Below are 27,107 nucleotides of genomic sequence, written 5' to 3'. Positions count from 1 at the left end.
AAAACTCGCCTGAGTCAAAACTATTTAACGAAACATCTAAACCGAGTCCGTTTCAGAGGTTATGAAACTCACACATTAATCATCTTTGATATCATAAATACAGTATAAATGTTTTATACATCAGTGCAGTGGACAGACTCTCCCTCTCTCTCTCTCTCTCTGGCTGTTTAGCTCTCTAGTTAATGTAAATATCTACACAGCTAAGTTCAGACTGTTATACGGTGACGCACCTATGTATTATAGGTTCTAAACTGTATTATTTCAAAATTTTTTTAGAAATATGAAAATAAATGTGGACTTAATATTTAACTACAGTTAGCTTACGGCCCAACAGGTCACATTGGTTGCGTAATGAATAAGACAAATGCGTAGTAGGTGGCGGACCAGAGGGACAGGGCCAAAGTCACGGGGCAATATGAATTTTAATCTGTTCACACAAAACATTGATAACGGTAACACTATTGGTAAATAAAAAAGCTAATGACCTCACATACCAAATTATATTTTCTCATCTTATTTAGCTATGATGCGTATAAAACGCATTCCTATGATATAAATTTGAACTAGAAAAAAGGCAGATGCGGAATAGGTTTCATGCATTTGGAATGTTTATCGTCCTAAGTTTCACCCTCTTCGATTGACATTGGGTCAGTTATAAAAGTAATAAACGTATTTTCTGCAACAACACTAAAATATTTATTCGGGGGCAAACACACAATAATGTAATAGAATGAATTAATGATTTATAATTCATTTAAAAGTGACAACATCAAGAACGGTTCATTATCCTGAATGATCAAGTATATGTTGTGTGTTCTCTTTATCTAGGAATGGGGCGTTTTGGCATGTAAAGGAAAAACAAAAAAATAATCAAAAAATATGTGCAAGCCATCAATAATCTTTTTCCCAAGAGCAATTCAATAAATACAGCGCCGAGATACATGAATATGATATAGAAAGGTTCAAGAATGCATGACAAAATGAATGCAAGAACAATTACCTGAAAAGGCACAAAGAACAAAATAAATACATAAAATTATCGAGAAGTAAAACTTTAGGCGCAAGCCATCAATAATCTATTTTAAAAGTGCGCATGAATGTAGTTACGTCTTAAAAAGTTGAAAAAAGAAATGAGGCCCAGAATGAATAAAATGAAAATAATAAAGGAATTCATATAGGATCGGGCTGTATAGAAATAATGCAAAATAATAACACATACAGATATTTAATACAATATATATAAGGAAAGAAGACAATACAACAGACATATATATTATGCAGATATTCAGTGGTTTCGGACCTCGTGACATATACAAAAAATATCAAATGTAAATAGAATTCAGATGGTTGTAAATCTATGTGTTTCCTGTAAAACGTTAGTTTCCAGAGAAAATAATGCACCTACACACTTAAAATGATAATCATTTAAAGTGTAAAACTAATTAAGAACAGTTTCTTAACTGAATTGTCGTTTTTTTCTCTTCCAAAGATAACAAAGATTCGTTAGCTTTGAAAGTTAAGTGGGACCGGTTCACTTTGAAGCTTAGTTGTTCGAATATACAATTGTTCACATTTAAAAATAATTGTGCAAATTAATGACAAAGAGGCGATAACTTCAGATTTAAATATCATTCATGGTATCCGGCAAACGGTCAGAACGAATCAGTCTACTACACTTCCTCCAGCTGCAAATTACGGTTCGTCGAAAGCAATTGATGGAGTACAAAGTTATACAGTAGATACGTGTGCTTGTTGCAGTGTTACATACGGAACCTCTCCATCTTGGTGGCAGATTGACCTAAGAACGAAATATCTGATTGAATATGTGGAGATATTTGGACGTGCGTCAGGTAATAACTTTGTTTTTCTAACCGCTTGTGTTATTGATAAGCGATCATTTGCATTGAGTGCCTTCAATTTGACGCATTCAGACAATAGCATTATTGAGGCAGATATTCCAAACATTTGAAAGACCGTTACTTGGTCAGAGACAGTATGGTATTGAAATACTAACTTCTTATCAAGGACGTTAACGCATTTTTTCTACAGTAAAGAAACTTTCATAGTCTGTTAGCTTGAACATGCTGAAGAACATTAGTTTCTCAGACATTTAAGAGCAGAAAAAGCAAAGGTCTCAGAACCCGTTTTGTCTTATAGAGCATTTTCTTCTTCCATTGTTTAAGCATTTTTGAAATTAAGTAAATTGATAATAAAAGGAAAGTTTAAAAAACCCATATCATATCCCACTAATAATACGATGATTTCACGTCCTACATGTTACTATGAAGACATGCTGCTATTACAATTATGTAAGACAAAACTGTTTCATTTTCATATGTTGACATAATTACCCCACCGACCTTTTGCAATAGAAAAAAAATCGTTTTTAAATCTATAAAGAAATTCTGTGGCTTAGATCTTAAAAATATTTAGCTGCTTGAAGCCTTTAATGACATACAAAACTTCTTCAAAATGGAAAATAAAGTTTAGGTCACCGTGCATCTATCAGATATATTTAGAAAAAGGTTTATTTCTGATATATGTTTTGCATGCATGTTACCATTCCTAAAACTATGGCAGATATTGATTTGAAACTTCATATGTGGCTTTTGAGTTATACCATTTGGTGATGGCATCAATTATCATAACTCTGATATTTATTTAGGCCAAATTATGCCCTCTTTTAAACTTAGAATATCCTGGTTAAAGTTCAGCATGCAAGTCACAATCTCAAAAACTTATGCAAATATTGAGTTGAAACTTCACATGTTTCTTCGGTTTTATGAAAATAGGTCATAGCATCAAGTCTCAACAACTCTAACTGTATTTTGTAAAATTACATCTTATGGACAAAAGACATACACGCATACATATACACATATCTAACTTACATAGACAGACAAGTAAGGTTTAAGAATACTGTAGGATACCGCCCAAGACACACAGACGCATAATCACTCACAAAACAAGGTAAAAACAACACTCAGGCACCAAGTAAGGACTCCGAAGCCAAAATTAAGGTGGGTTTGATGACTTACTCATAGATAAAAGTAAGGGGGCTGCAAATGCAAGGGGAAGGGTTGGAGGGGTCGATAGGTGTGAGTAGAAAAAAGGAAGAAACGCTTACAAAAAAACAAGACAACAGATACAACACAAAATACATAACGGACATAAAAGAAGTTAAAAATAGGGGCACCATTTTTTGAAAGGTCAGTAACCTATATAAAGGAAACTGGGTATTTAAACGCAGTTAGGATATGCCAAACTCGCACTCACTCTATTTTCAACAAGTAATATAGCACAATTAGCTGGGCAGATTAAGTCATTAATTCGGGAAAAACCTGCGTTTGGTGATGCAAGCATGAAACTTGGCATGTTTACTCGTCAGAGCCTACTTTTTTCCAAAAAGCCCGTTAGCCATTTGGAAATTCAAAATGGCGGCCATTGTTTCAAGATGGCCGCCACAGGAAATTGATTTGTAACTTGAATAAACCTATACCGAGTTCTTTTATGTCAATTTTGAGGAAAGATACCTTTTAAGATGTTTTGAGTATACAAAACTTACTTTTGATACACAAAAGACTGGTTTCAAAATCCAATATGGCCTCCTTTTTAAGATGGCCGCCGTTTTATGTAAAAAGTACTAATTTGCTATTAAAACTGATGTTCCTAGTTAAACTAATTTTTATGTTATCGTCAACTTACATATTAAAAATGTTGAAGGGCGGTTTTTGTGTCGCCTGCGACTTTAGGACTTGACGGCGGACTAAGGCGTAGTTTTACCGGCGGCGACGGCGATGACGACGGTGGTGGTGGTGTCAACGTTAAGTTTATAAGTTAAGTCTTTTTCTCAGAAACTACTATTATATTTATTAGATTGAAAGTTTGACCACAAGTTCCAATCAACCAGGAACGGTCATAATGGGGCATAATTAAAAATGTTCCATATAGAGACACGAACATTATGTTGAAAATTTTAGCTAAAAAAGAGATAATTTTGTTAAAATTCATTTCAGAGTTATAGAACTTGGCTTGGTACAGTGCCTAATGATCATAAAGGCATGTATGACGTTTCAACCCAATAAACCTAGTAGTTTCTAAGGAAAAGACTTAAAATACGAAAACTTAATATTGCAATTTCTTAGTTTAAAGGGGAGATAATTTTGTTAAAATGTATTTCAAAGTTATGGAACTTAGGCTGGTACAGCGTCTTATGACCGCAAACGCATCTGTGAAGTTTTAAACCAATAAACATAGTAGTTTCTGAGAAAAAGACTTAACATATAAACTTAAGGTTGATGCAACCACCGCAGTCGTCATCGCCGTTGCCGCCGGTAAGACTACGCCTTAGTCCGCAGTCAGTTTCTTAAGTCGCAGGCGACAAAAACTGTCCTTCAATACTCTAAATATATCATTTGACTATAACATAAAAAAATTGATTTAACTAGGAACGTCAGTTTATGGCAAATTAGTAATTTTTACATGAAACGGCGGCGATGTTGAAAAAAGACGCCATATTGTTTATTCTTTTAAAACCAGTCATTTGTTTATCAATATAGGTTTTGTACACTCATAATATCTTAAGAGATATTTTTCTTCAAAACTGACCTAAAGAACTCGGTATAGGTCTGTTCAAGTACAAAATTAACTTCCTATGGCGGTCATCTTGAAAACTGGCCGCCATTATGAATTTTAAGTGGCCAACGGTTTTTTTTTTCGAAAAAAAGTAGGCTCAGACGAGTACATATGCCAACTTTCATGCTTGCTTCACCAAATGCAGTATTATTTCAGTTATCTGCCCAGCTAAATGGAAATAAATTCATTTTCCGCTGAGAAAGGTTCTAACATTAGTGAAAATTACCAGATTATATTAAGTAAAACATAACAATATGGTCAATCTAAGGTATAATTACACCAATGTACTCAACAACTTGTTCGAAGTCAGAGCACCAAGAGCCTTACTTTTAAGGTCACGACTAAGAAAGCTGCAAGACAAAATTCCACTCCCTCCTTCCGTATTTTGTAGCATTTGGGAGAAAAGTATCAATGAGCCTTACACTGTATTGGTCATCACACCATCAAATAGAAAAGTCTAGCGACTAATTGTAGAGGGGTCAATAATCAAACTTTTGATAGACTAATTGAAATTGGAAATGAACTTTGATTGAAAGTAAGTACATCGAAATTAACAGTACTAGGGATATGGTCTTAAAAACACAACTATTCTACGTTACCCCAATAAAGAATAAGTATAGACATGTGACTTTGCAAGAACTTTTGGAATTTTTAAAATAATATTAAAGTAATATAAACGTAAACTCTGAACCAAAACTGCAATATTTCAAAAACTGTTTAAAGCAATTGCAACACCGAAAATTGGCAGGCTTAGGAAAGGTAACATTAACTAACACATTTACTCTACCAAAGCTAGTATATGCAATTTTACCTTATCCACCTCCAAACATTACAACAGATATAATTCGGTTTTATATGGGATAACAAACAAGAAAACTTACAGAGGAATACTCCAATCCAAAATCATGAAAATTGTGAATTTAGGGTCACTGATGTGCAGACTGTCAAAGCATGTCAAATTCAAAGAAAACAATACAGGACCATCGAAACTTTATCTTCAAGTGTAACCTCACGAGTTCTGATAAATATCCAGCAACTTGTTTCTTCAAGATGTATAAGGTCCCTGGTTTAAGATGGTAAGAAATTTCAGTGAAACATTAAACGATGAAAAAGTCAATGAATACATAACATTAAACAATTCGATAATTAAAATTGATCGAAAACAGAATTTAATAAAGACAGGTATGAAAAAGGAATACTCTTTATTGAAAAAATAAATGATTTCAGAGGAAATATGTTTTTATCATTTACTGCAGCTAAGATTAATATAACTGTCAAGATCAATAATATTTAGAATAATATTCTTTTAAAATAATGTGTGAAATAAACATAGTTACACAAACAAGAAATAAGTCACTTGTTGATATAATTAAAACATCGCTGACTAGAAACCCGAAATTATACAAAGTACATAATCATGAGAAACCTTTTAAAAGAAACCACTAAGTCTGTGGAAAAGTCTGTTAGAAAATATTGACTGAAATTGAATATTTATTGTACAACCTTTAGCACAATGATAGATACAACATTAAAAACATTTCAATATAAGTTTAAAAAGGATTGATACAAACTAGTAGATACTTTTTCAAATAATAGTTAAGTCCACCCATCAAATGTGTGCGATGTTTGCCACATGTGTGATAAAACTATTGAACATTTTTTTGGGAGTGCTCAAAAATACAATCAGTATGGAAAAACATGAATGATTACCACCTAAAAACAAACGAATAGAGAATGAATATGTACTGTTTAAATTCTATATATATGTAATTACATATTGGAAAGAAATTTTGTCTCATGACATTTCAGAACGCCATTAGAATATTTTTTAAGCTTACAAAATGATAATAATGATAATATCGTCATTGTTAAACAGAACGTGAAAATTTGATCTGTTCTTACAGTGATATCTTTATCATACATAATGTTTATGCCGTACAATATGTTTGTTAGTTTTTGGTTTAACACCGTTTTTCAACAGTATCTCAGTTATGGTTATGTATTGGTATGCAATAAACGTAATTAGTGTTCCCGGACTCTATACCAGTATAAACCTGTATTTTGCCAGTAACTGCTACTTTACCTACATAAATCAGAGCTAGAAAACGAATGATTTCAGACACAATTTCTTTTATTTAATCGTCACGGAGAACGTACGGCCAACCAGAAGATCAAACTCACGACCTCGTGATCCGTAGATCGGCGCTTTCCCTATTGAGCTAAGCAGCGTGTGCTGTACAATTTGTACGTGTACATATGTTATATTTTTAGAAAGAAAATCAATGGAGTTACTAAATTTCTCTGTTTTCATGATGATCCATTTTTTCTATGTCAAGGGTTTCTTTCTAAAGTTTTGACAGATTTATGACTTACAAATGTGAATTATTTTGACATTTCCTTTATTGAAATGATACATGTAAAAACATTTCAATTATCAGTTAACGACGACTGCATTACGGTTACCAAAAAGATGTTAACATTTTTTACTTACCATTAGAGAAAGTTCATACCAGATCGAAACATTATCCCTAACTAATAGGAAATCTATCCTGCCGATTTTCGTCGCGAATCGGGATCGATCCCTCTACGGTAACATGTGATATATATACCGAATGAGATATACTATCGAATTAAAAAATGTGCCCTTCCGGCATGTGCACAGAGCGTCAGACTTCGGGTATTTCTTTGGAAGACGCTTTTTCCTTGTGCGTCATAAGCGTCCACATAACTTGTTCTATGGCAACGTCTTGCACATCAGTAAAAATATGGGAAGTATTGTTTCTTTTTATTCAAAACTCTACCTTCAAATTGATACAAACGCACATTTCTAGGCAAGCTGGTAAACTGTAACGATTCCCGACTGAGGCAGTGCCATATTTCATATTATATTACCTATTACTATGGAAATCATTTACAGGCATCTATTCAACAACTTGGAAATTGCTAGTGGATCATGTATTTGACAAAGTAAACCAGAAATCGTGGAGCGCTTTCTCTTCGAGCAAACATTTTACATTTAGACAGTCGACGATCTCCGTCCCTTGTCAGGTTTTCCGGAATCAACCCTTCCAAATTAATTTTAACAGCGGCATTACAAGTTCGGTTTAACACACACAATTATAAGTTAATGCGGTATCTCGTCAAAATCTGCAATACTGAAATGGCGTTTTCTACATTTTAATGCTGAAATTGTTTCTAGAGTTTATGAAAAATTTCATCTCAACTTGCACAAAGATAGACTCTATATTTTAAAACTTGCTTTGGAAGGAAGCTTGATGTAGTTGCAAGCCCACATTTTTAAGATAATTGCAAAATTCAGCCATATTGACAACATTTATGCCTTGCATTTTAGTAAAGTAATGGAGGAGTATGGTCTGTATTGCTAATGCCGTTCAATACAAAGTTCATTCTATTCATGGGTGGCTTGAAATCTGCGATAAGTTAACATATTCAGTACATTCGGATTTAAAACGAGAAAAAGCCTGACGACTTTCAAGTGATTGAAAGCGCACAACTGTGAATAAATAACGGTACAAGGATTTCGTTAGCTTTAGGAAAAAATGTCAAAGAGAAAATTTGTAACTTTCACCAACGTTTACCGAAAAACGTTAACGACGTTGGTAATCGAAAATGCAGTCGATAACTGAAACACAAAATGTCTGTTCCATGATTTCTATCATAAAATTGTTGTTTCCATTGTTTTTTGGAGGGTGTGTTAACAGCAAAGTAAATGTGTGGTGAGCAATATCTGGGCCCTCGCGATGGTAATACACCTTTATACGTACCCGCGTGACGTGACAAAGCGTGCCCCATCACAGTCTAAGGCCAGCCATGAAGACCACCATTGTGTCCTGAAAACATCGATGGACACGGAGGGGACTGGGTAACACTCGAAAAATGTGCAGTTCTTAAGTTCATACTACGTCTATACAACGTCCCTGCCTAGTCATTTCTGCGTCTAACATGTTCCTGCTTATTTCTTACCACGCGCATCTTCACGCGCGCACCATGTTAAATGCGTTCTAACTACATTCTGACTACGAGCAGTCAGATTGCACCACGCGCTTACCACGTGCTTGTCATGTCCTCACTGCATTTGTCGGTTCCTTATAAGTACAGCGCGACGCACAACACTTTTCCATTCGTTCTGCAAATTTTATTATGTCCACATCTACTCTGAACAACAATCAAATACAATATACATTTATGCCGCCGTTATTCCTTCTCATTTGCCTTCTCATCATCACGAGTGCAGCTTGTGCCGCAAGTCTATTGTCCTTGTAGAGGAGCGAGTTGATGAAGAAGTTCCTGATTATGTGCGTTCATATCCATTGCTTGTTGAAAGAGTGAACTGATGGCGTAACAGGATCCGGTATTTGTACTCAATTTTCAGAATCTGACATAGACGCCGTGATAACCTGCTACAAACGTGTCACAGACGTGTTAAGCACCAAATGAACGTGTTAACTACCTAATGCGGTCTTCACGACAATATGACACCGACGTACAGTCGTCAAAGCACAAGCGTCGAGAGGTCGTATTGAAAACTCCATTGACGTAGCAAGAACACAGTGACAACCCAGTGACAACGCAGTGAGAACGCCATTCAAACTTTTCCGTCCGAGCTATGCTTGAACTACCTCAAATAAGTTCCTGATGTGTTTTAGTTACGTCGTTACCACGTCCTTATCAGGTTCTTACTGCGACCAAAGTCGACCATGTCCTCACAACGTTTGTTTTTGAACACCATATCACGTACTTATCGGTGTCTACTGCGTTCCTTCTACGTTGTACAAGTTCGTTCTTCGTCCTGCCATTTTTTTGAGGACATAGTGAGCACGGGGCTGAATGTGATTGAGGTATTAACGTTAAACGGCCTTATAACAAATAATTCAGGTTTACTTCGTGTAATAACATAAAAATTCTCTTGACCCAAGCAAGTCAGTAAATCCAAATACAACTAAAACGATTGGCTCCATGCAAGACTTAATTCAAAGTAAGGCTACAATACCTTATTCCTTTATAAGGTTATTGAGCAGAAAATAAATCTCTGTAAGTAGCAGTAATATTGTCCTTAATCCTAGTAACAAGAAGGCATATGGTACTATAGTCTCCAAGAAAGCTAAACTCAGCGTCACTAAAAAGTTACCACCCTAATGACCCTTTTATTTTAAAAATCGCACTGCATTGTGTTAAAAGTATAACACGACTACATTTTTTAGGCAACTGCGACGTCACTGGTGTAAAGATTTGTCAAATTATATTAACTCCAATTGCGGCACGGGCTGTACGTGCAAAATGACTCCAACAATGTCGACATGTACGAACATTCTATCGTAAATCATTCATCGCACTTGAAAGTTAGTCGACAGACTAAAAGGAATACGTTAAAAAATCCAGAATATCCTTGCTAAGAATGCCACGTTTAAGGCATGATCAACGCCATCAGGCCATTGACATGGTTGACGCCGAACTTTCATGTCGTGAAATTGCACGTCGTATATGCTGTTCTCACCCGACAGTCGTGAAATGGGTTAGGATATATGATCAGACAGGGTCTATGAGTAATAATCCGCGCACAGGCCATGAAAATGTGACGTAGATATTGTATAAACAAGTAAAGAGGTATATGTTAAGTGGTAACTTTTCAATGACGCTATGTATATATCTGTATTATATTGGCCTCAATGTCCCATAACAAAATTTGACCTTCAGTGCAATTTGGAAAGAAATACTCTCATGCATTAAATATTTATATAAGTAGTAAGGTTTATAATTCACGTGTTATTCAAGCAGTTTCACTGAAACAAGTAGAGCTATATTTCTAAATAATAGTTAACATTATTATAATGTTTTTTGTTAAAATCCTTCCAACCATGTCGAAGAAATGATTCCGGACGAACAGAAAAAGTGACAACGCACTGTAGTATAAAGGACCATAAATCATTATTTCTACAAGCAATTCGACTGAAACGTGCAGGGTCGTTTTTCCTTATAGCGGTAACATTGCTGTAACTCCGGTCAGGAAAACTACAAACACTATATATTTATCATTAATAATATACCTACAAAGGGTAAAAATTGTTTACTTCTACTTATCTGACCGACACTTTAAGTAATTTTGTAGCCGAATATCGGCAGTTTCTCCTTGTCAATCTCAATCAATACTCACTCTAAAGTCGTTATATTTTCCTCTATAAAGATCACATTTTTAGATAATTTTCTGTGTTTTACAGGAAATGCAGAACAGCTGCAAGGTGCAAAGATATATGCCGGAAACATATCCATGGCAGGAAATGTTACAACAGGAGATTTCATTTTTGAAGTTCCCAAAATAAATGACAGCACACATTTCGTAGAACATATGGACCCTGTTATTGCACGGTTCTTTGTCGTAAAACCGCTCTATGGCATCCTCACACTTTGCGAATTTAGATTGTTTAAAAAAGGTAACACCTTTGAAATGTATCTTCTGTTAATTCATTTGCAACTAATCGCATACAAATAGTATTACAGACCCTGACTTCAAGATCGTTGGACAACAAATGAAAAAGAAAAAATACGACATCAGGAAATAATTGTTACATTTCTTAAGAAGGCTTCGAAACATAGATACTAACAGGCTAAATGCAATGGAAACACATAAAATTTAGTTGTTTGTAATAATTATTTCACGGTATAGGACTTGAATATTGAATTTGGGAGAAAATGCTTAAGCAGCCGGGTGGGTCAGTCGGTAGAGCATCCGAACGGGTATTCCGAAGACCCGGGTTCGAGTCCCGGTCTGGCTGCATATGTTTCTAACCCTGTGACATTTTGCGCCCAACATGCTGAGAACATGTTTACCTTATTCTCTATCCCATGAGTAATTCGAGAACGAATTTCACATAGCGGGGAGCATGTCACGTTATAGGACTTAAATATTAAATCGTTGAGAAAGTGTGTAGGCAGCCGGGTAGTTCAGTCAGTAGAGACTTGAAACGGTATTCTTAGGCCACGGGCACATTTTTCTCACCCTGTGACAATTATATCCCCATTAAAAGGTCTATATAGGAATTTCTTTGTCCAGTCCGTGTCTATCCCGCCCGTCCCTTCTTAGGAATCAGAGCAAATATCAAGTAGACACTTGCAATATATTTGAAGGATCATTTAACAATTTCATATACAAGGTCCCATAACTCTGACTTCTTTTTGTACATCTGTTCTTTTCGGTTGGAAAAATTTCCAAAACTAATATTTTCCTTCATATTTCTGAAATGTTTCATGCATTTAATCCACATAAACATTTAAGTTCATAATGTGAGTTTACATACAACGTTCTATAACACTTCCTATAATTTTGACAATATTATTGCCCTTTTCATACGCCCGTCTGTGAAAGAGCGGGGTATGTAATGTGAACTTTCATGGCGGGCGAGTGATCGGCGTCCAATAGCATGTCCGCTCTCTAAATCAAACAGTTTTCATCCGATCTTCAGCAAACGTGCTGACAATGTTTGTGGTCATAATATCTCCTCCAAGTTTAATAACCATCAAAATCGCCCCAGGAACTCCTGAATTACGGCCCTTGAATTACTTGAAAACTGCCAATTTAGCCTTGTCATTTTCGTAGTCGAACAGTTTTCATCCGATCTTCACCAAACTTGCTGACAATGTTTGTGGGCGTAATATCTCAGCCAGGTTTGATAACCACCAACATCGCTCTAGACGCCTTTTGATTATGGTCATTGAATTGCTCGAAAAACTGCAAATTTAGCCTGGTCCGCCCTCTAAGACGAACAGTTTCCATCGTATATTCACATAACTTGGTGACAATGTTTTTGGCGTAATATCTCGGCCAAGATCGATAACTACCCAAATCGCCCAAGGCACTCCTGAATATTTAGACCGGCGTGTTTTGTGACAGTCTGCATTCGCGTTGAATTTAATTATGTTTTCGTTTAACAAGTGGAAGTATTGCATTTCTTCTTTAAAGGCAGTTGAAAGAATGATTAATTAAGATCACACATCGGGTCCAATTGCTGTAACTCTTTGAAAGACTTATTATACGCCAGAATGGACGTATTATGTTATACCCCGGTGTCCGTCCGTCCGTCCGTGCGACCCTTCGTCCTTTAGCATTTTCATGTTCGCTCTGTAACTCTTGAACTTCTTGAAGGATTTCAAAGAAACTTTACACAATTGTTCACCACACCGAGACGACCTGCAGAGCGCATGTTTTGGATGTCTCGTTTCAAGGTCAAAGTCACACTTTGAGATCAAATGTCATATCAGTATGTTTCGTGTCCGCTCTGAAACTCTTGAAATGCTTGACGGATTTCAAAGAAATTTGGCACAAAATTTCACCTTACCAAGACGACGTGCAAAGCGCATGTTTCAGATGACTCGCTTCAAGGTCAAAGTCACACATAGAGGTCAAATGTCTTATCAGTTTGTTTTGTATCCGCTCTGTAACTCTTGAACCGCTTGAAGGATTTCAAAGAAACTTGGCACAAAAGTTCACCATACCGAGACGACGTACAGAGTCAATGTCACATCTAGGGGTCAAAAGTCGTATATAACTTTGCTTTGTATATATTGCTCTGCATTGCGGTGCTCTTGTTTTTATCTGGCAGATCCCTTTTTGTTACAATATTTTTTTAATTATTTCCCTTTTCTGTTACAATAAACAGCTTATTTTGAAACTTTTCTATTACAAGCCTTAGGGAAAAACCGAGATCTTACCTGTAAGGATTTTTCTGGGATTGGAATGTTTTTTGCGGACTTATTTTTGAATTTCTTCCCTTTCTTGTTCCTGTCCTTTGGACTTCAACAGTCAAGTTCTTTAAATTTTGCTGCCATCCTCTGATGTTACTCTTCAGGCTTATATTGCCCCGCTTGGCGGAGCTCTCGTTTCCTTTTACCTCACTTATAAAATGGAGGAAAATTTACAATTTATATTTTTAAAAGTCTATCCATTCATTTGTTTGAAACTTCAAACAAACATTAATGAACATATTGTTACTTTGCAAATCAACTTGTAAAAAATCTGTTTTTAATTTTGACACAGTTGTTTTCACTTTACTTACTTCATAGATATGTAGCAAAATTGTTGATTTTATTAAAAATCGCAGAAGCTATAATTGAAGGTAGTTTAATGAACTTCAAAACAGATTGTAAGGGCGGTACGGAAATGTCAAATATCTGATAATTTTTACTTCTGACTTTAATTCTGACTTAAATTCCACACGATCTCTGTATTTTGTTAGTTCATTTTGACTTGACATACGCACTTTCAGACTTTTAAAATAGAAATCGGCATTGTTTTTCTTTTTTTTTCTCCTGAAATAGTTTTGAAGCAAAAATGTCCTTAGTGGTATTTGCTTCAGTAAAACCCATGCATTCTTGTAAAATTGGATCAAAATGCATTAATATACACTTCAGGTCAAATTCTTTATGAATTCTAAAGTTTTATTTTGAGGAAATACTCTCCCTTTCGGACTAAATATGAATCTTGGCAAAATAATTGTTTTCCCTATTACTGCCTGAAAACAGTCGGAATGTTACATAGACCTGTTAGCTGATGAAAAAATTGAAGTAACAAGTTCTGTAACTCTGCCGGCTTTTTACAAAATTATCTCCCTTTGTAATTTTATTTGCATTTTCACTTTTTTTTAATATTTCAGACAATGATATTAAATCTACTAAAGGAAATTTGATATAACAGAGAAACTGAAAGGCATGATAGGTAGATAAATCAACCCTGAAAATGGTTAAAGCATCCTCATTATATGCATTTTTTTTTAATTTTAGAAATAACATTATCTTTACTGAAGAGATATAAAATGAATTAACACCGTAGCAAATAATTTAACGTTATTAGTCCCATACCTGATTTTTATTCAAAACTGTTGCTTATTCCACTGTGCGTTAATATTGTTTAAAAAGAATGTAGTACTTGGAAAATAATTTAAATACACCAAAGAAAATATAACACCAAAATGAATAGAAATGACATTCTAACACGATCCGCAGCAATCACTATATAAACATAGCGAAATCGCCTATACATGAATCTACGATAAAATATGGTTGGCTGTTATATTTCACTCCCACCGATTGTGACATAAGAATTTCGACCTCTTTTTCTGATATGCAATCTAAAAAGTCATTTTTCAGCGCTTACTTTTTTAATTACGAAGTATAAAAAGACTTTCTGAGACAAATAATTATATTCTGATATTTATTTGCAGCAAGAAACATTTTTCGCACCGTGGGAAAATGTTTCGCAGGAGAGCTACCGTAAAATATTACTAACTTCCGGTTAATGAATGAAAACAATGTCACGTGATTTCAACTATGAATGAACGTAAACATTGTAGTAATTTTGACCTGCATCTACTTCCTGTACGTCTGCAAAGGTTAAATCCAGCGAGAAATACATATTTATCAAATATCATCCTGTTTACAATGACCCAGTACAAAACTGGCACAATATGTAGTGTCAGGGGTTCTGAAGATGACTGGCAAGTAATTGGCTCACAGTATGATGGGCTGGTAATGAAATATGTTGTCCAATCAAGGAATTCTGGTGAAGTTAGATGTTTGTTCAACTTTGAAGTTTTCGAAAAGTACACTTCCACATACAAAGAAATAAATGAATTCTTTAAAAATGCCACTGGGATTGGTCTTGATGAAAATTTGGACTTTCTTGATGATGAACTTGATGAAATAGAAATGGAAACTGTTAACTCTGCAATTAGTAGTTTAGAGCCAACCACTGCAGAGCCTGAACCTCAAGACTTAGAGCAGCCAAATAAAAGATTCAAGAGTGCTTCAGAATCAGACATAACAAGATTAAAAGCTCAGAACACCGAGAGAACCACTGACAGCAGCACTAAATGGGCCGTTGGCTTATTAAAAGGTATCTACTGACTTCATTTGACAAAGGTGTTAAAAAATTGTTTTCAGTATCCCAACCTAGCCTAAATGTTTGGCCTGACCCTAAAAGTTTTATGGCTTTAAAGAATATTTGTATCACTTTTTTAACAAAAAGTTGCAAAACTGCACTTTTTACGCTTTAAATGTTAGAAATCAACTTACGGATGCTCTAAAGGCATAACACCTTTATTTGTATTCATTTTTGACACAAAAGTCTCACTTAATTAAAAAAAAAATATCAAAAAATATTTCAACATACCTAGCATGTTACCGGAAACAAAGAATTTTTTTAGGCCTTATCATATGACATTTAGTATAAATAACAATGATCATTGATTACTTTTATACTTAGAATATATTGATTACTAAGAATATAATTTAAAAATCAGTAAAGGAAATTTAACATAAAGTACCATAACTATCCCTAAAAATGCACCAACCCTGGAGATAATGAGCTTTTACATAACTTGGGCTCAAAATCCTAATATGCGTATCCATTTCTCAGTCTGAAAGCTCTCGGAATGGTGAAATTTTGATAAATGTAGAAACTAGATCTAAAACAATTTAGTACACAATTTGAGCGTATTTCAAAACACTGACAGTTCACCTGTGTGTGCACAAAGTACCGTAAATGTTCAAAAAGTATCTTTTGTGTGACAGGTGGCATTACCGTACACAGGCTAATAAGGCAATCCAATGCATGAGTGATCCAGTCTATACCAACAGTTTATCAGTTTTGTTTGTAACACTTACTTTAATATTTTTCCTTTATGTTTTTAATCCAACACTTTTCCATCAGAATAAAAACATCACTAAATTTTAAAATATGACCTGCGAAGTTTCCACTTTTCTCTATTTTTCTAATGACTTCATAAATAATCCCTCCAGTAAAAGATTTTTTTGGTTGAATTTTCAGCCTGGATGTCTGAAAATGAGTATCTGAATGAATCATTTGAAGACCTGGATCCGACAACACTGGACACGCTTCTTCAGCAATTCTATGCTTGTCTGCAGAGCAGGAAAGGTGGAAACTACTCCAAATCAGCACTAGTTGGTATCCGAGCAGGTATCAACCGTCACCTCACAGCTCCACCATTCTCGAGACTGCATGAAGGATCGTTAATTCATGGCATCTAATCAGGTTCTCACTGGATTGATCAAGGGTCTGAAAAGAGAAGGTAAAGATATTTAAAAAAACAAAGAGCCCATTTCTGAAAAAAGATCACATAAAATTATATGAAAGTGGGGTGTTTTCAGAACATAAGCCTGAAACATTGCAGAACAAAGTAATGTATGAAATAATTGCTCAGTCTGGACGCCGTGGCAGGGAAGGTTTGCAAACACTTAAAAAGAATCATTTGTTATAAAAAAAGATGTAAAAGATAGGCGTTACCTAACAATGGCCTATAATGAGGCAGATAAAACGCATCATGGACTTGACAATCGAGAGAAAAGTAAGGAGCCAAGGATGTATGAAACGGGGGATGACTTCTGCCCACTTAAAAGCTTTGAAAAGTACCTTTCAAAGCTCCATCCACAATGTGAAAGATTATTTCAACGGCCACAGCGAGTATTTGCAGGTCCCGAGTCTGAAACCTGGTTTGAAAACTCTCCCTTGGGAGTTAACAAAATAAATGGCTTTATGGCAAGGCTATCCGTAGCAGCAAAATTGTCACAAAGGTACACTAATCAGTATTCGGGCATTTGTGTCAACGCATTTGAGTCATAAAGGGTTTTCAAATGAAGCAATCATGGCTGTTACTGGACACAGGAATGTACAAAGTCTGACATCTTACATAAAACCACATGATGATGAAAAACATAACCTTAGTAATGCACTCACCTACAAAAGCAGGACTTCTTCTGAGGTCAAGTCATATAATCCAGTAAGTTCTGTGGTCGTACCAGAACCAGTAGTGGAAATTGAAACATCAGAGCCTAAGGATCAACTCCAGTCACTGGACCAGTGTAGCCAGCTTCAAGTTGCTTCTTCAAGTTCAGCATCAGTATCCTCAGTAAACAGGGTCATGTCTGGTCGAGAATAACGCATTTTTTCGGGTGCAGTTAATGCAGGCACAATCAATATCAACTACTATAACAGTAAATAAATTAGACTCCATGTTCCACTTGTGCAGGATTCAGTGTTTCACCAGGTTATTTTTATTTTCCTTTTTTATGCCAAAAACTGTTCTGGTGTGTAGTGTACATACGATGACACGTGTGCTATTTTTAGAAACGGCATAAACTTTATCAACTTTGAATAAAGTATTAATTTTCATTTTTTTATCATCATTGAAAATAAAAAGTTTACAGTTGTTATTGCTTTATACTTTAATTAAAAAAGAACAAATATCGGTAAATTACTTTTCTATTCGTGGGAGGTAAATTGTAACAGCCTGTCGAATGACGCATTGAGCTTGAAATGTAGTGCTGTAAAGTGCGAAGTATTTGCGTGGTTAGAATCGAAATAATAAATATGTTCCCATAATTTTATCAGTTAATAAAATATGGGAAGGAGTTCAGATGCGCAATAATTAAATCACTCGTGCTACGTGCTACGCACTCGTGATTTAATTATTGCGCATCCGAACTCCTGCCCATATTTTATTAACTGATAAAATATGGGAACATATTTATTATTTCTTAAACATTGCAGTGTTTGAGTGTTCATGAGTTAGAAAAATGAACTGTATACACTAATGCAATAATACTGTGGCTATGGTTGTGGACAAGAAAGTAGGATTCACCAAATAGCAAAACTCAAAACGATTATTTTTAATGAATTACCATCTTTAACATAAAACAGGACGTCTAACTAGGTCAAGCTTATTCCATTTGCTCAAAGTTCAGTTTTATTTTGTTATTTTATTTCATTTTTATTGTTGCTGTTGTTGTTGTTAGGGTTTAATTGGGGAAAATTATTAAAACACTTCTGCATTTGTTTCTCAAGATTCCCCAGTATAACCATAGATTACAGGGGCTGCGTAAAGAGACTTAGAAATCCATTCCTTCGGAGTTCCTGGTTGTAAGATTTAAGACAGTTCAATATCCGTTTAGAAATGTGAAAAGAAACATTATCTTAGAGGAACCAAATATAACTGTAGATAGGTGGGAAACAGATTCCGGGCACATTTTTGTTTGCAAAACTTGTCAAAAATGAATTGATAAAGGATGTTATGCTTGATTTAGACTGGCATCAGTCGTTAGAGTCATTGAATGTAAAGCACCTGCCATAAATCAATGCTCTCTGATACCACTTTCTAAAAGATTTTACAATATCTCTTGCCTCTGTCTCTAACGACTGGACAAATGCGATTCTGAACCGGACAGATTTCATACTCGCTAGTAATCACCATCTCATTGCAAACCTGTTCATGATGTAATGTAACCTTTGGCTGACTGCCCCAAGAGTTCAATAAGCAGTGCTTTGCTTTTATGACTTGGTGAGTAAGGTAGAGAGAGAAATCAATTTTCACTAATTGTAAAAGATCCCAGTAAGTATAAAAAAATACAATTTAAATTTGAAAATGTATAAATTACATCAAAATACTGTCAATTTAATTCTATTTATGAATTGTTTGAATCCTTGATAAGAAAAAACAGTGGGAAGAGATTTTTATGACTTGGTGAGTAAGGTAGAGAGAGAAATCAATTTTCACTAATTGTAAAAGATCCCAGTAAGTATAAATAAATTACAATTTAAATTTGAAAATGTATAAATTACACCAAAATACTGTCAATTTAATTCTATTTATGAATTGTTTGAATCCTTGATAAGAAAAAAAAACAGTGGGAAGAGATTTGAAATTGAAAAAAATTTTTTTTTCTTTTCAAGATACCTTCAAATCATTTTTGTGAATGAATTAAATACATTTTATTCAATATACCGCCAAAGTTTTTTTTACTTATGTCAGAGGGTAGATTAATCTCTGCAATAAGTCACAAAATTATTTTCCTATCTACAGTCCCCATGCAGATTCATGTTAATTAGACTGTAGTGGTCCCTGTGAATGGCATGGTGCAATGTATTACATCTATTATGATTCTGATTAGATAGTGAAGACATGCTGTGTACTAGGGTGCTAAGTAATAACAATAACAAGTCAAATGGTTTATCGCGGCCAGAAATTTGTACAAACCGGACAGAAGTTGCGAAATTGTCATTTGTGCAGGAAAGAAGCGTTTACCATAATGTCCAGTACTGGACAGGTATAGTGACTATGCACGGACACAGCCAATTTTCTCAGAGGGGGTCCGATCCCCTGCCCCTCCCCCCCACCCCCCACACCCTGGAAATTTTGAAATTTAGCACTTCATTTTTTGCATTCTGGAATAGTTTTATGGACTAACCTGTTAAATTTGGGAAAATGATAAAATCAAGCTTTCTTGAAGGTTAAATTCTTAGTTTCTTTTAGATAAATAATATGAATTGTGTCGGGGTCGTATGTAGCAGCAGCCGCATATACTTTACATGCAGTCCTAATGTTGCCTTTTTCGAAAAACATTTTCTTTCTTTTTTTAAAGATTTTCCAGAGGGGGTCCGGACCCCCGGTCCTCCCCCCCCCCTCCCCCCCCCGGAACCGCGCATGGTGACATATCATGCTTTCTGTTTATGCAGGTAAACTTGTGTTTGGTTAAATTGTCTAAACAGTGTACAAAAGCATTACTGTTTTTTCAGGCAAGGGTGGAAAAAAAGTGGTAGACAATGAAAGCAGTAACATTTTTATTTTAAAAAAAAATAAACAATGAGACAAACATTTCCAGCATCTTTGGACGGTTCAAAAATCCCATGTTAAACATACGATAAAGCCCGAAACGCGTGAAAATGTTCCGAATGTAAATCGGGTGAAGTAAGCGCTCTATATATAACAGTTAGATTATGCGTCTAGATTGATTAAACTGGGCGAGTCTACTTACTTATTACTTGAGGATGAAAAAAACGTGTTTTTAAATGTTGCTCTTAAACAAGGGTGGCGGTTAAACTACTAAAAGTACAACAACAGTTAATTCACAACAAATCGTACGGTATGTTTTATAATCAGTAGAAGCTAGTCGTATTTACGCTTATGAGACCTGTTTCACCCACAAGTAAAGAATTGACAGGTCCGTCATGAAATATTTTCCCCAGCGTGCAAATACTTGTCCTATTCAATATGATCGCGGCCTCATCGGCCGCGATCAACAAATGACTTGAAAACTGACCAACATAATTGAAGGTAGCAACTTTAGAAATATGTCATATGTGTAGAGAAATTTTTCAATCATAGTTAAAATTAAGCCTGTTTAATCAATCAGGTTGTTTAAGGGAAAAACAATATAAATATGATTTCAACTTTCCATGATTTAAGAAAGCATTTTTATGTTGTATGTGTTATGGAATACATGTAACGTTATAAAGGGTGTAGGAAAGTTTGTTCCAACTGGAAAAGTAAATCAGCAAAAACACGAAAAGTAAGACCTGCATAGTTTTCAGTCATATTGAATGCTGATATGCTTACTCAGTGCTGCTACAAAATGTGGTTAATTGCAGTTTTTAGCTCGACATTTCGAAGAAAATGTAGAGCTATTGCACTCACCCTGGTGTCGTCGTCGGCGTCGGTGTTGGCTAAAGATTTTGATAAAGTCAAATATCTCTGTTACTATCAGAGCTATTGACTTGAAACTTAAAATAGTTATTTACTATCACAGACTACTCCAGGAGAAATAATCCCCATAACTCTGATTGAATTTTGACAGATTTATGCCCCTTTTTAATTTAGAACTTTTTTGTTAAAGTTTTTGATAAAGTCAAATATCTCTGTTACTATCAAAGCTTTTGACTTGAAACTTAAAGTAGTTATTTATTTTCACAGTCTACACCAGGAGGAACAATCCACGTAACTCTGATTTGAATTTTGTCAGATTTATGTCCCTTTTTAACTTAGAATTGTTTGGTTAAAGTTTTATATAACGTTCAATATCTGTTATTATTAAAGCTATTGACTTGAAACTTAAAATAGTTATTTACTATCAAAGGCTACACCATAAGAAACAATCTCTATAACTCTGATTAGAATTTTAACAAATTTATGCCCCTTTTACTGGCAAAGCTCTAATTCAGAGTCAAGCAGCGTGCTGTCTTATGAACAGCTCTTGTTCTTGAACTGATAACTTTTAAAAACTGTAATAAACTACATTTTTCTTCTGAAATACAAAAATGATTATTCTTCAAGCTAGTATAGATTGTCTAGTTTTTGGAAACGCGTAGCACGAGTGATTTAATTATTCGCATCCAAACGACTGCCCATGTTTTATTAATTGATAAAATTATTGGAACATATTTATTATTTCGATTCTAACAACGCAAATAATTCGCATTTTACAGTACTACATTTTCAGCGTAATACGTCATTCGTGTCATATGCTGTTACAATTTACCCCCTATGGTTAGAAAGTGTTGCATAACCAATGGATCGTATAGACATTGGTTTCTTTTTTATCAGAATTTTGAAAAATATTTATAAATTAGTAATCTAACAGCTCGCAAACTAATTAGAAACAGAATCATCAAATCAGGTGAGTTGACCCTGTGTTACGAGAGACGAGCTTAACTTTTATATGACGTCACATCATTGTGATGTCATATTTTTATATCATACATTTATGACGTCACCGCTGAATCATAATTAAGCTAATTGAATTTAGAAATGCTGTTTTCAACCGTTTGGTCTTGAAATAATTCGTATGTAATGAAACTGAAGTAGAATCTCTTATGTTACAATCATAGGGGTGTGAAATGTAACAGCCAACCATATTTTATCGTAGATTCATGTATAGGCTATTTCGCTATATGTTTGTATAGCAATTGCTGCGGATCGTGTTAGAATTATATCGCAATTGCTGCGGATCGTGTTAGAATTTAATACACATGGTTTTAAGGAAATTTCATGAAAATATGTTATAACACTTCACAGACAGATGAAAATGTAATGTACAATAATATGTAATTTATCCCCAATCAAATAACATACATACAAAAGTATACCAATTAAATGTTGAATTCCTGTTGAGATAAGCCACAGTAAATGGGTGGGTGCAGGGGTCACAGAAAGAGGAAAAGGGGATTTTGTAATGGGCCTGTGGACATATTTTTTAATATAATGGGAAATGTAGGTTATAGACTGATGTCTACCCATGTCGGATACAATGCCTGGAAGTGCACATAGGATCTTCCTCTGCATTAAATGTCACCATTATAGTTATGACATACACCGTTTCAGGTAAAATTTCATACTACTTGTATTTCCATGTCCTTGTTTTAACTGACCACAGAAATGGTTATGCTATAATAGTTATTTGAATTTTTAAATTGTGCAGAACGTCTGGCTACAAAAAATTGTTCTTTTGTAAATCGAATTAGTAAATCGTAAGTAGTATAATGCGCAGTTTAAACTTTGATTAGTTTTAAAAGTCCATAATAATTTATTATGAGACGTTAATTATTTTTATTAACTGTAATGGGCAGAATTTGTTAATGGCAGCCTTGATTGTTATGATGCATCAATTTTCTTTTTTTGAAAAAGTAATTTTCATTTGTAATGATTTCTTAAAGTCAAACTAGCGATTTCTAAAGCAATTTTAATAATATTTTATTGAAAACATAAACTCCTGACTCTTGTCATATTTTATACAATAATGTAAACAAATAAAAAAAAAACATTCCGAAAGATGCGAATGTTAAAAAAAGTTCTGCAGCAGCTATTCAGCAACTATAAATGCCTAACCAATTACTTCAGTTCTGCATGAAAAAGGCTTGGCTTTCTTTCAATTCTAGAGAAAAATCAAACATCTGGTACAGGTCATTTGAAATAGTTTATTCAATTAATCTTGTTGCCGGTCAGTTTGTGGTGGCTATTGACAGGTGCTACTAATGGCTCTTCATGATGTTATATAACCTCAGAATCGCATTTTATAAGTCTGTTGAGATGAGCCTAGAGAGAAAATGTTTTACTGAGAAAATAATTTAGTGTCAGTGTGAAGAAATTAATATTATTACAGACTATTTGATCTCAACAGACTTTGTAAGTCTATGCTTGATTCTGCCATTTCTGAAAGAATAATTTATAGAATTACGTATACTTTATTTCTTCTTATTTAAGATTACTTGTGGGTTCTTCCTAAAAATATTTGTTCTTGGTGTAAATTATATTTTCAACGTATGTGCATTTTTGTGTAGAGAAAAAAAGAGAAAAAAGTGTTTTTGTTGTGAATTTAGAAAGCATTCATGAAATAGAAATAATAAAACATTCTTTCAGTTGTAGTATTATGTTTGAAAGAAAGAAGAGGCCCATAACTTCAATACAACTTGGCTGCTAGATTGGTTGGTCAGTGTTCATGTTTGTTTCAACAGAGTTTCAAAATCATAAAATTATAATCCAAAATGTGTCATAAAACTGTTTTTTATAACTTATGATATTGTTGCATCACGTTTAGCTCTTATTACAAACAGAATGCGATGTTGGTAGCTTTGGAAACGGATGTTCGTACTATTGCCACTGTTCAGACATGGAGGGCTGTAATCCAGTTACTGGAAAATGTCAGAATCCTGGCTGTTTTCCCGGATGGCAAGGGGAAGCTTGTGATCAAGGTAGGTTTGAGATCGGATGCGACAGATTCAGTTAAATATCCGTTCGTTCCACATATGTTTGTGCTTTTTGATAAATTCAAAATATTGATGTCAACAATAAATAAAGGTTAAATATTGCAGTTATGTTGATATGTAGATATGCAGTACGTTCAAGCGTAACAATTTAAGAACCCAACCTACCATATTTTAGCATACGGTTGGATATGCGCACGTACAAATATTAAGGTAACCTACCTTCTTAACATAAACGCGGAAGTAACTTTGCACATTTTATCGTAAACTAGTCAAATGTCGTAAAGTAGGATGTTCTGTTTAATTGAATACGAATGCCAAAAATAGTAAATGTTGTAGTCGTTTCCAAAGATAACGCTACATACAATGATGTCAATTTAAACCACTGGTGTTTTTCATGTATTGACATTATTTTGCCTTTGCATTTTTGCATTTATTTACTTGATGTCAGTTTATACCATTGATATTTTTGTGGTTTTATATTATGTTTGCATTTATCCACATGTTGTAAATCATGGGCATTTTGCCTTTTATTTAATAAAATCTATCTATCTATATCCAATTTCTCATAGAAATCTTATGTGTTAGTTTATTTTATCTGCCTCTAAAACATTTTACTGCAGTATAACATATTTGATGAAATAAAGCCGTCAATATTATAAACTATATTAAACATAAATGTTAGTTCTTTTCTAGATATATTGGAACTTTTGTGTTCGTTCTGTTGTTCTTGTATTTCCCCGATCCAGGCAAAGTAATCCGAAGGAGGTGATATTCTCGATATCGACAATATAGGATAAATCCCGTTTTCCGGTTTTAACCACAAATTAACACTCGTTTCCGGTTTTACAGTGAGGTGGGTATTGGCCATTACGCTATTTAGCGGTAGTGTTTAAGATCACCTTTTTTTCAAGGTTAACAAATTACTAGTATTTTTGCAAAGATTTTGTTGCCGAGGTCGTAAAATAGTATTTTCATTGTGAGAAATTAAGAACATTCCTAAATCTTCAGGCAAAAATAATCGAAAATACTGAACATGGTCTTTATATCCGTTAATCTTGCCAGGCCCCCTGACCCTATTTACGGAAATACCGGAGGACGGGGTTTATCCTGTAATGTCAATATGGTCAATACCCTGATCAGAAGCGCCAAGACGACACAACAAAATGTGCTAAATATCTGCAAGCTCACCGTCGAGAATTTATATAAACCGTTTATCTTCTTGACAATGAAAGTAACAAGGCTTTGTTCTCTGTGATATGACAACGATTTGTATACACATTATTTCGTTTTTAGGCGTACGCTAAAATTCCATGTATGTGAGATGCGCGTTCCAAATATGCAATTTTCAAGGACAGATAATTCTTTCAATACCGGTGACTAATGATCTTTATTGCATATTTTTGTTTTTTAGATGGTTGTCCTTCAGTATCAAAGTTTGAAGAAATTCTATTACTTGGAAATTTCGCTCCAAATTCTAGCGTAGCCTTTTAAGTTGCTCTCGTCTTCCGCATCTGGTTCACATGAAGAAGTTGTAAATAACGTGTGGATGCAAAGCCAATCATACTGTTTTCAGCATTCGATTTAGTTATTTTATTCTAACACTACCAGCAAATAACCTATATACACATAAAGGAACATCAGTCACCAGTAATTTTGCGATAACCCATGCGCGTGCTGTGAACTCATCAGATCCAGGTGCGTAGTACGGTCGTTTTTCGTTCTTATGCGAAACAGTATATCGCACAGGCTTACCGCCTTCGTGTTATATTCTTACGCATAAGAACTGAAATCATGGATTACTCTACGATAAACCATTATTGGGAACTTATTATTTCTTAAATAAATGATTTATATATTTTTTTATTATATTAAATGTGGCAAACTATGTAAAACAGTTGTTTTGGCCTGTAAGAAGTGCAAGTTTTGATCATGGAGCACTGACCAGTCGATATACTTCAGAAACCATTTGTGATGCATAAAAGTTTATAGGTGTTCTGGAAAGTATTGTATTATCCAAAAGTTATTATATTCTGAAGAAAATTATGCGTTTTAACCACTGAGCAATTGTACTACAACAATCGCTGGGTTAGAGATTTCCATTGTCCTTTATATATGCGGGTACACAAAGATAAGATAATATTTTATCAAACGAACTTGTATCATTGATGGTAAATAGCTTATTTGGAAATGTATATTTCATAGATCTACTTGTAAAACACGTAGAATGGAGTAATATTTCCTACATAGCGTAATGGTGTGCCAAGTAAAGCAAAACAATTGGTTCTACGCACCTGTAAGTTTTCTGCCCTTGTATTGTTTTCTTATTACTAATGCAATAATTATTTTTGCAGTTCAGTATTTAGAATTGTCAATTCACCGGGTTCCAAACAAACCAAAAACATTACGTTTGAAACATAGCGGGAAAAAATAAGAAAAATACGTAAATGATACGCTAGCTGGTATTGCAGTGTACATCATGATGTACGTTTCTTTTCAGTGTGTGATCGGCATAACTTTGGGGCTGCTTGTAAAGAAACGTGTCATTGTATAAACGGTTCATCATGTGAGCATACAAATGGGACGTGTGTGGACGGCAAATGCGATCCTGGATGGCTGCTACCAACATGCAGTGCAGGTAAGACTAACGTTTTTGTAAAGAACTTCGTGTTGAAATTATTGCTGTTTTGTATTGGTTTGTCCTATTATCCCGTTTGTTTTAATTTGTCTATTAGTCTGTGCCTCTGTATAACATTTTCATACATTCATCCATTAAAAGGTTCATCAATATCCCGAGACTAATGTCTGTGTTTCCTCTTCCATTTATTTAGCGAGCATGCGCTCTCGTAAGTACTACCGAGAATGGTAGTTCGCCAGTTTTTGGAAGGCTGAATTTAAAATTCAAGCAACATCT

General features: G+C 34.6%; 1 protein-coding gene across 1 annotated transcript in view; it reads left to right on the top strand.

The window, feature by feature from the left end:
• The window catches only part of LOC128551881 (multiple epidermal growth factor-like domains protein 10), a gene marked incomplete at both ends in the record, with an annotated part of 60,189 nt that overhangs the window by 21,253 nt on the left and 11,829 nt on the right, over positions 1 to 27,107 (top strand). Inside the window, 9 exons of the mRNA XM_053532816.1 lie at positions 1,620 to 1,850; positions 10,872 to 11,084; positions 15,236 to 15,538; positions 16,472 to 16,621; positions 16,929 to 17,154; positions 17,327 to 17,570; positions 18,660 to 18,773; positions 24,028 to 24,181; positions 26,694 to 26,831. Of these exons, the coding sequence (XP_053388791.1) occupies positions 1,620 to 1,850; positions 10,872 to 11,084; positions 15,236 to 15,538; positions 16,472 to 16,621; positions 16,929 to 17,154; positions 17,327 to 17,570; positions 18,660 to 18,773; positions 24,028 to 24,181; positions 26,694 to 26,831 (1,773 nt within the window). The remainder of the gene's footprint in view (positions 1 to 1,619; positions 1,851 to 10,871; positions 11,085 to 15,235; positions 15,539 to 16,471; positions 16,622 to 16,928; positions 17,155 to 17,326; positions 17,571 to 18,659; positions 18,774 to 24,027; positions 24,182 to 26,693; positions 26,832 to 27,107) is intronic.

The sequence above is a fragment of the Mercenaria mercenaria genome, unplaced genomic scaffold, assembly GCF_021730395.1.
Source record: "Mercenaria mercenaria strain notata unplaced genomic scaffold, MADL_Memer_1 contig_1796, whole genome shotgun sequence".
Classification (NCBI taxonomy): Eukaryota; Metazoa; Mollusca; class Bivalvia; order Venerida; family Veneridae; genus Mercenaria; species Mercenaria mercenaria.
Note: the sequence above shows the minus strand (reverse complement) of the source record. Positions and strands in the feature narration are given on the sequence as shown.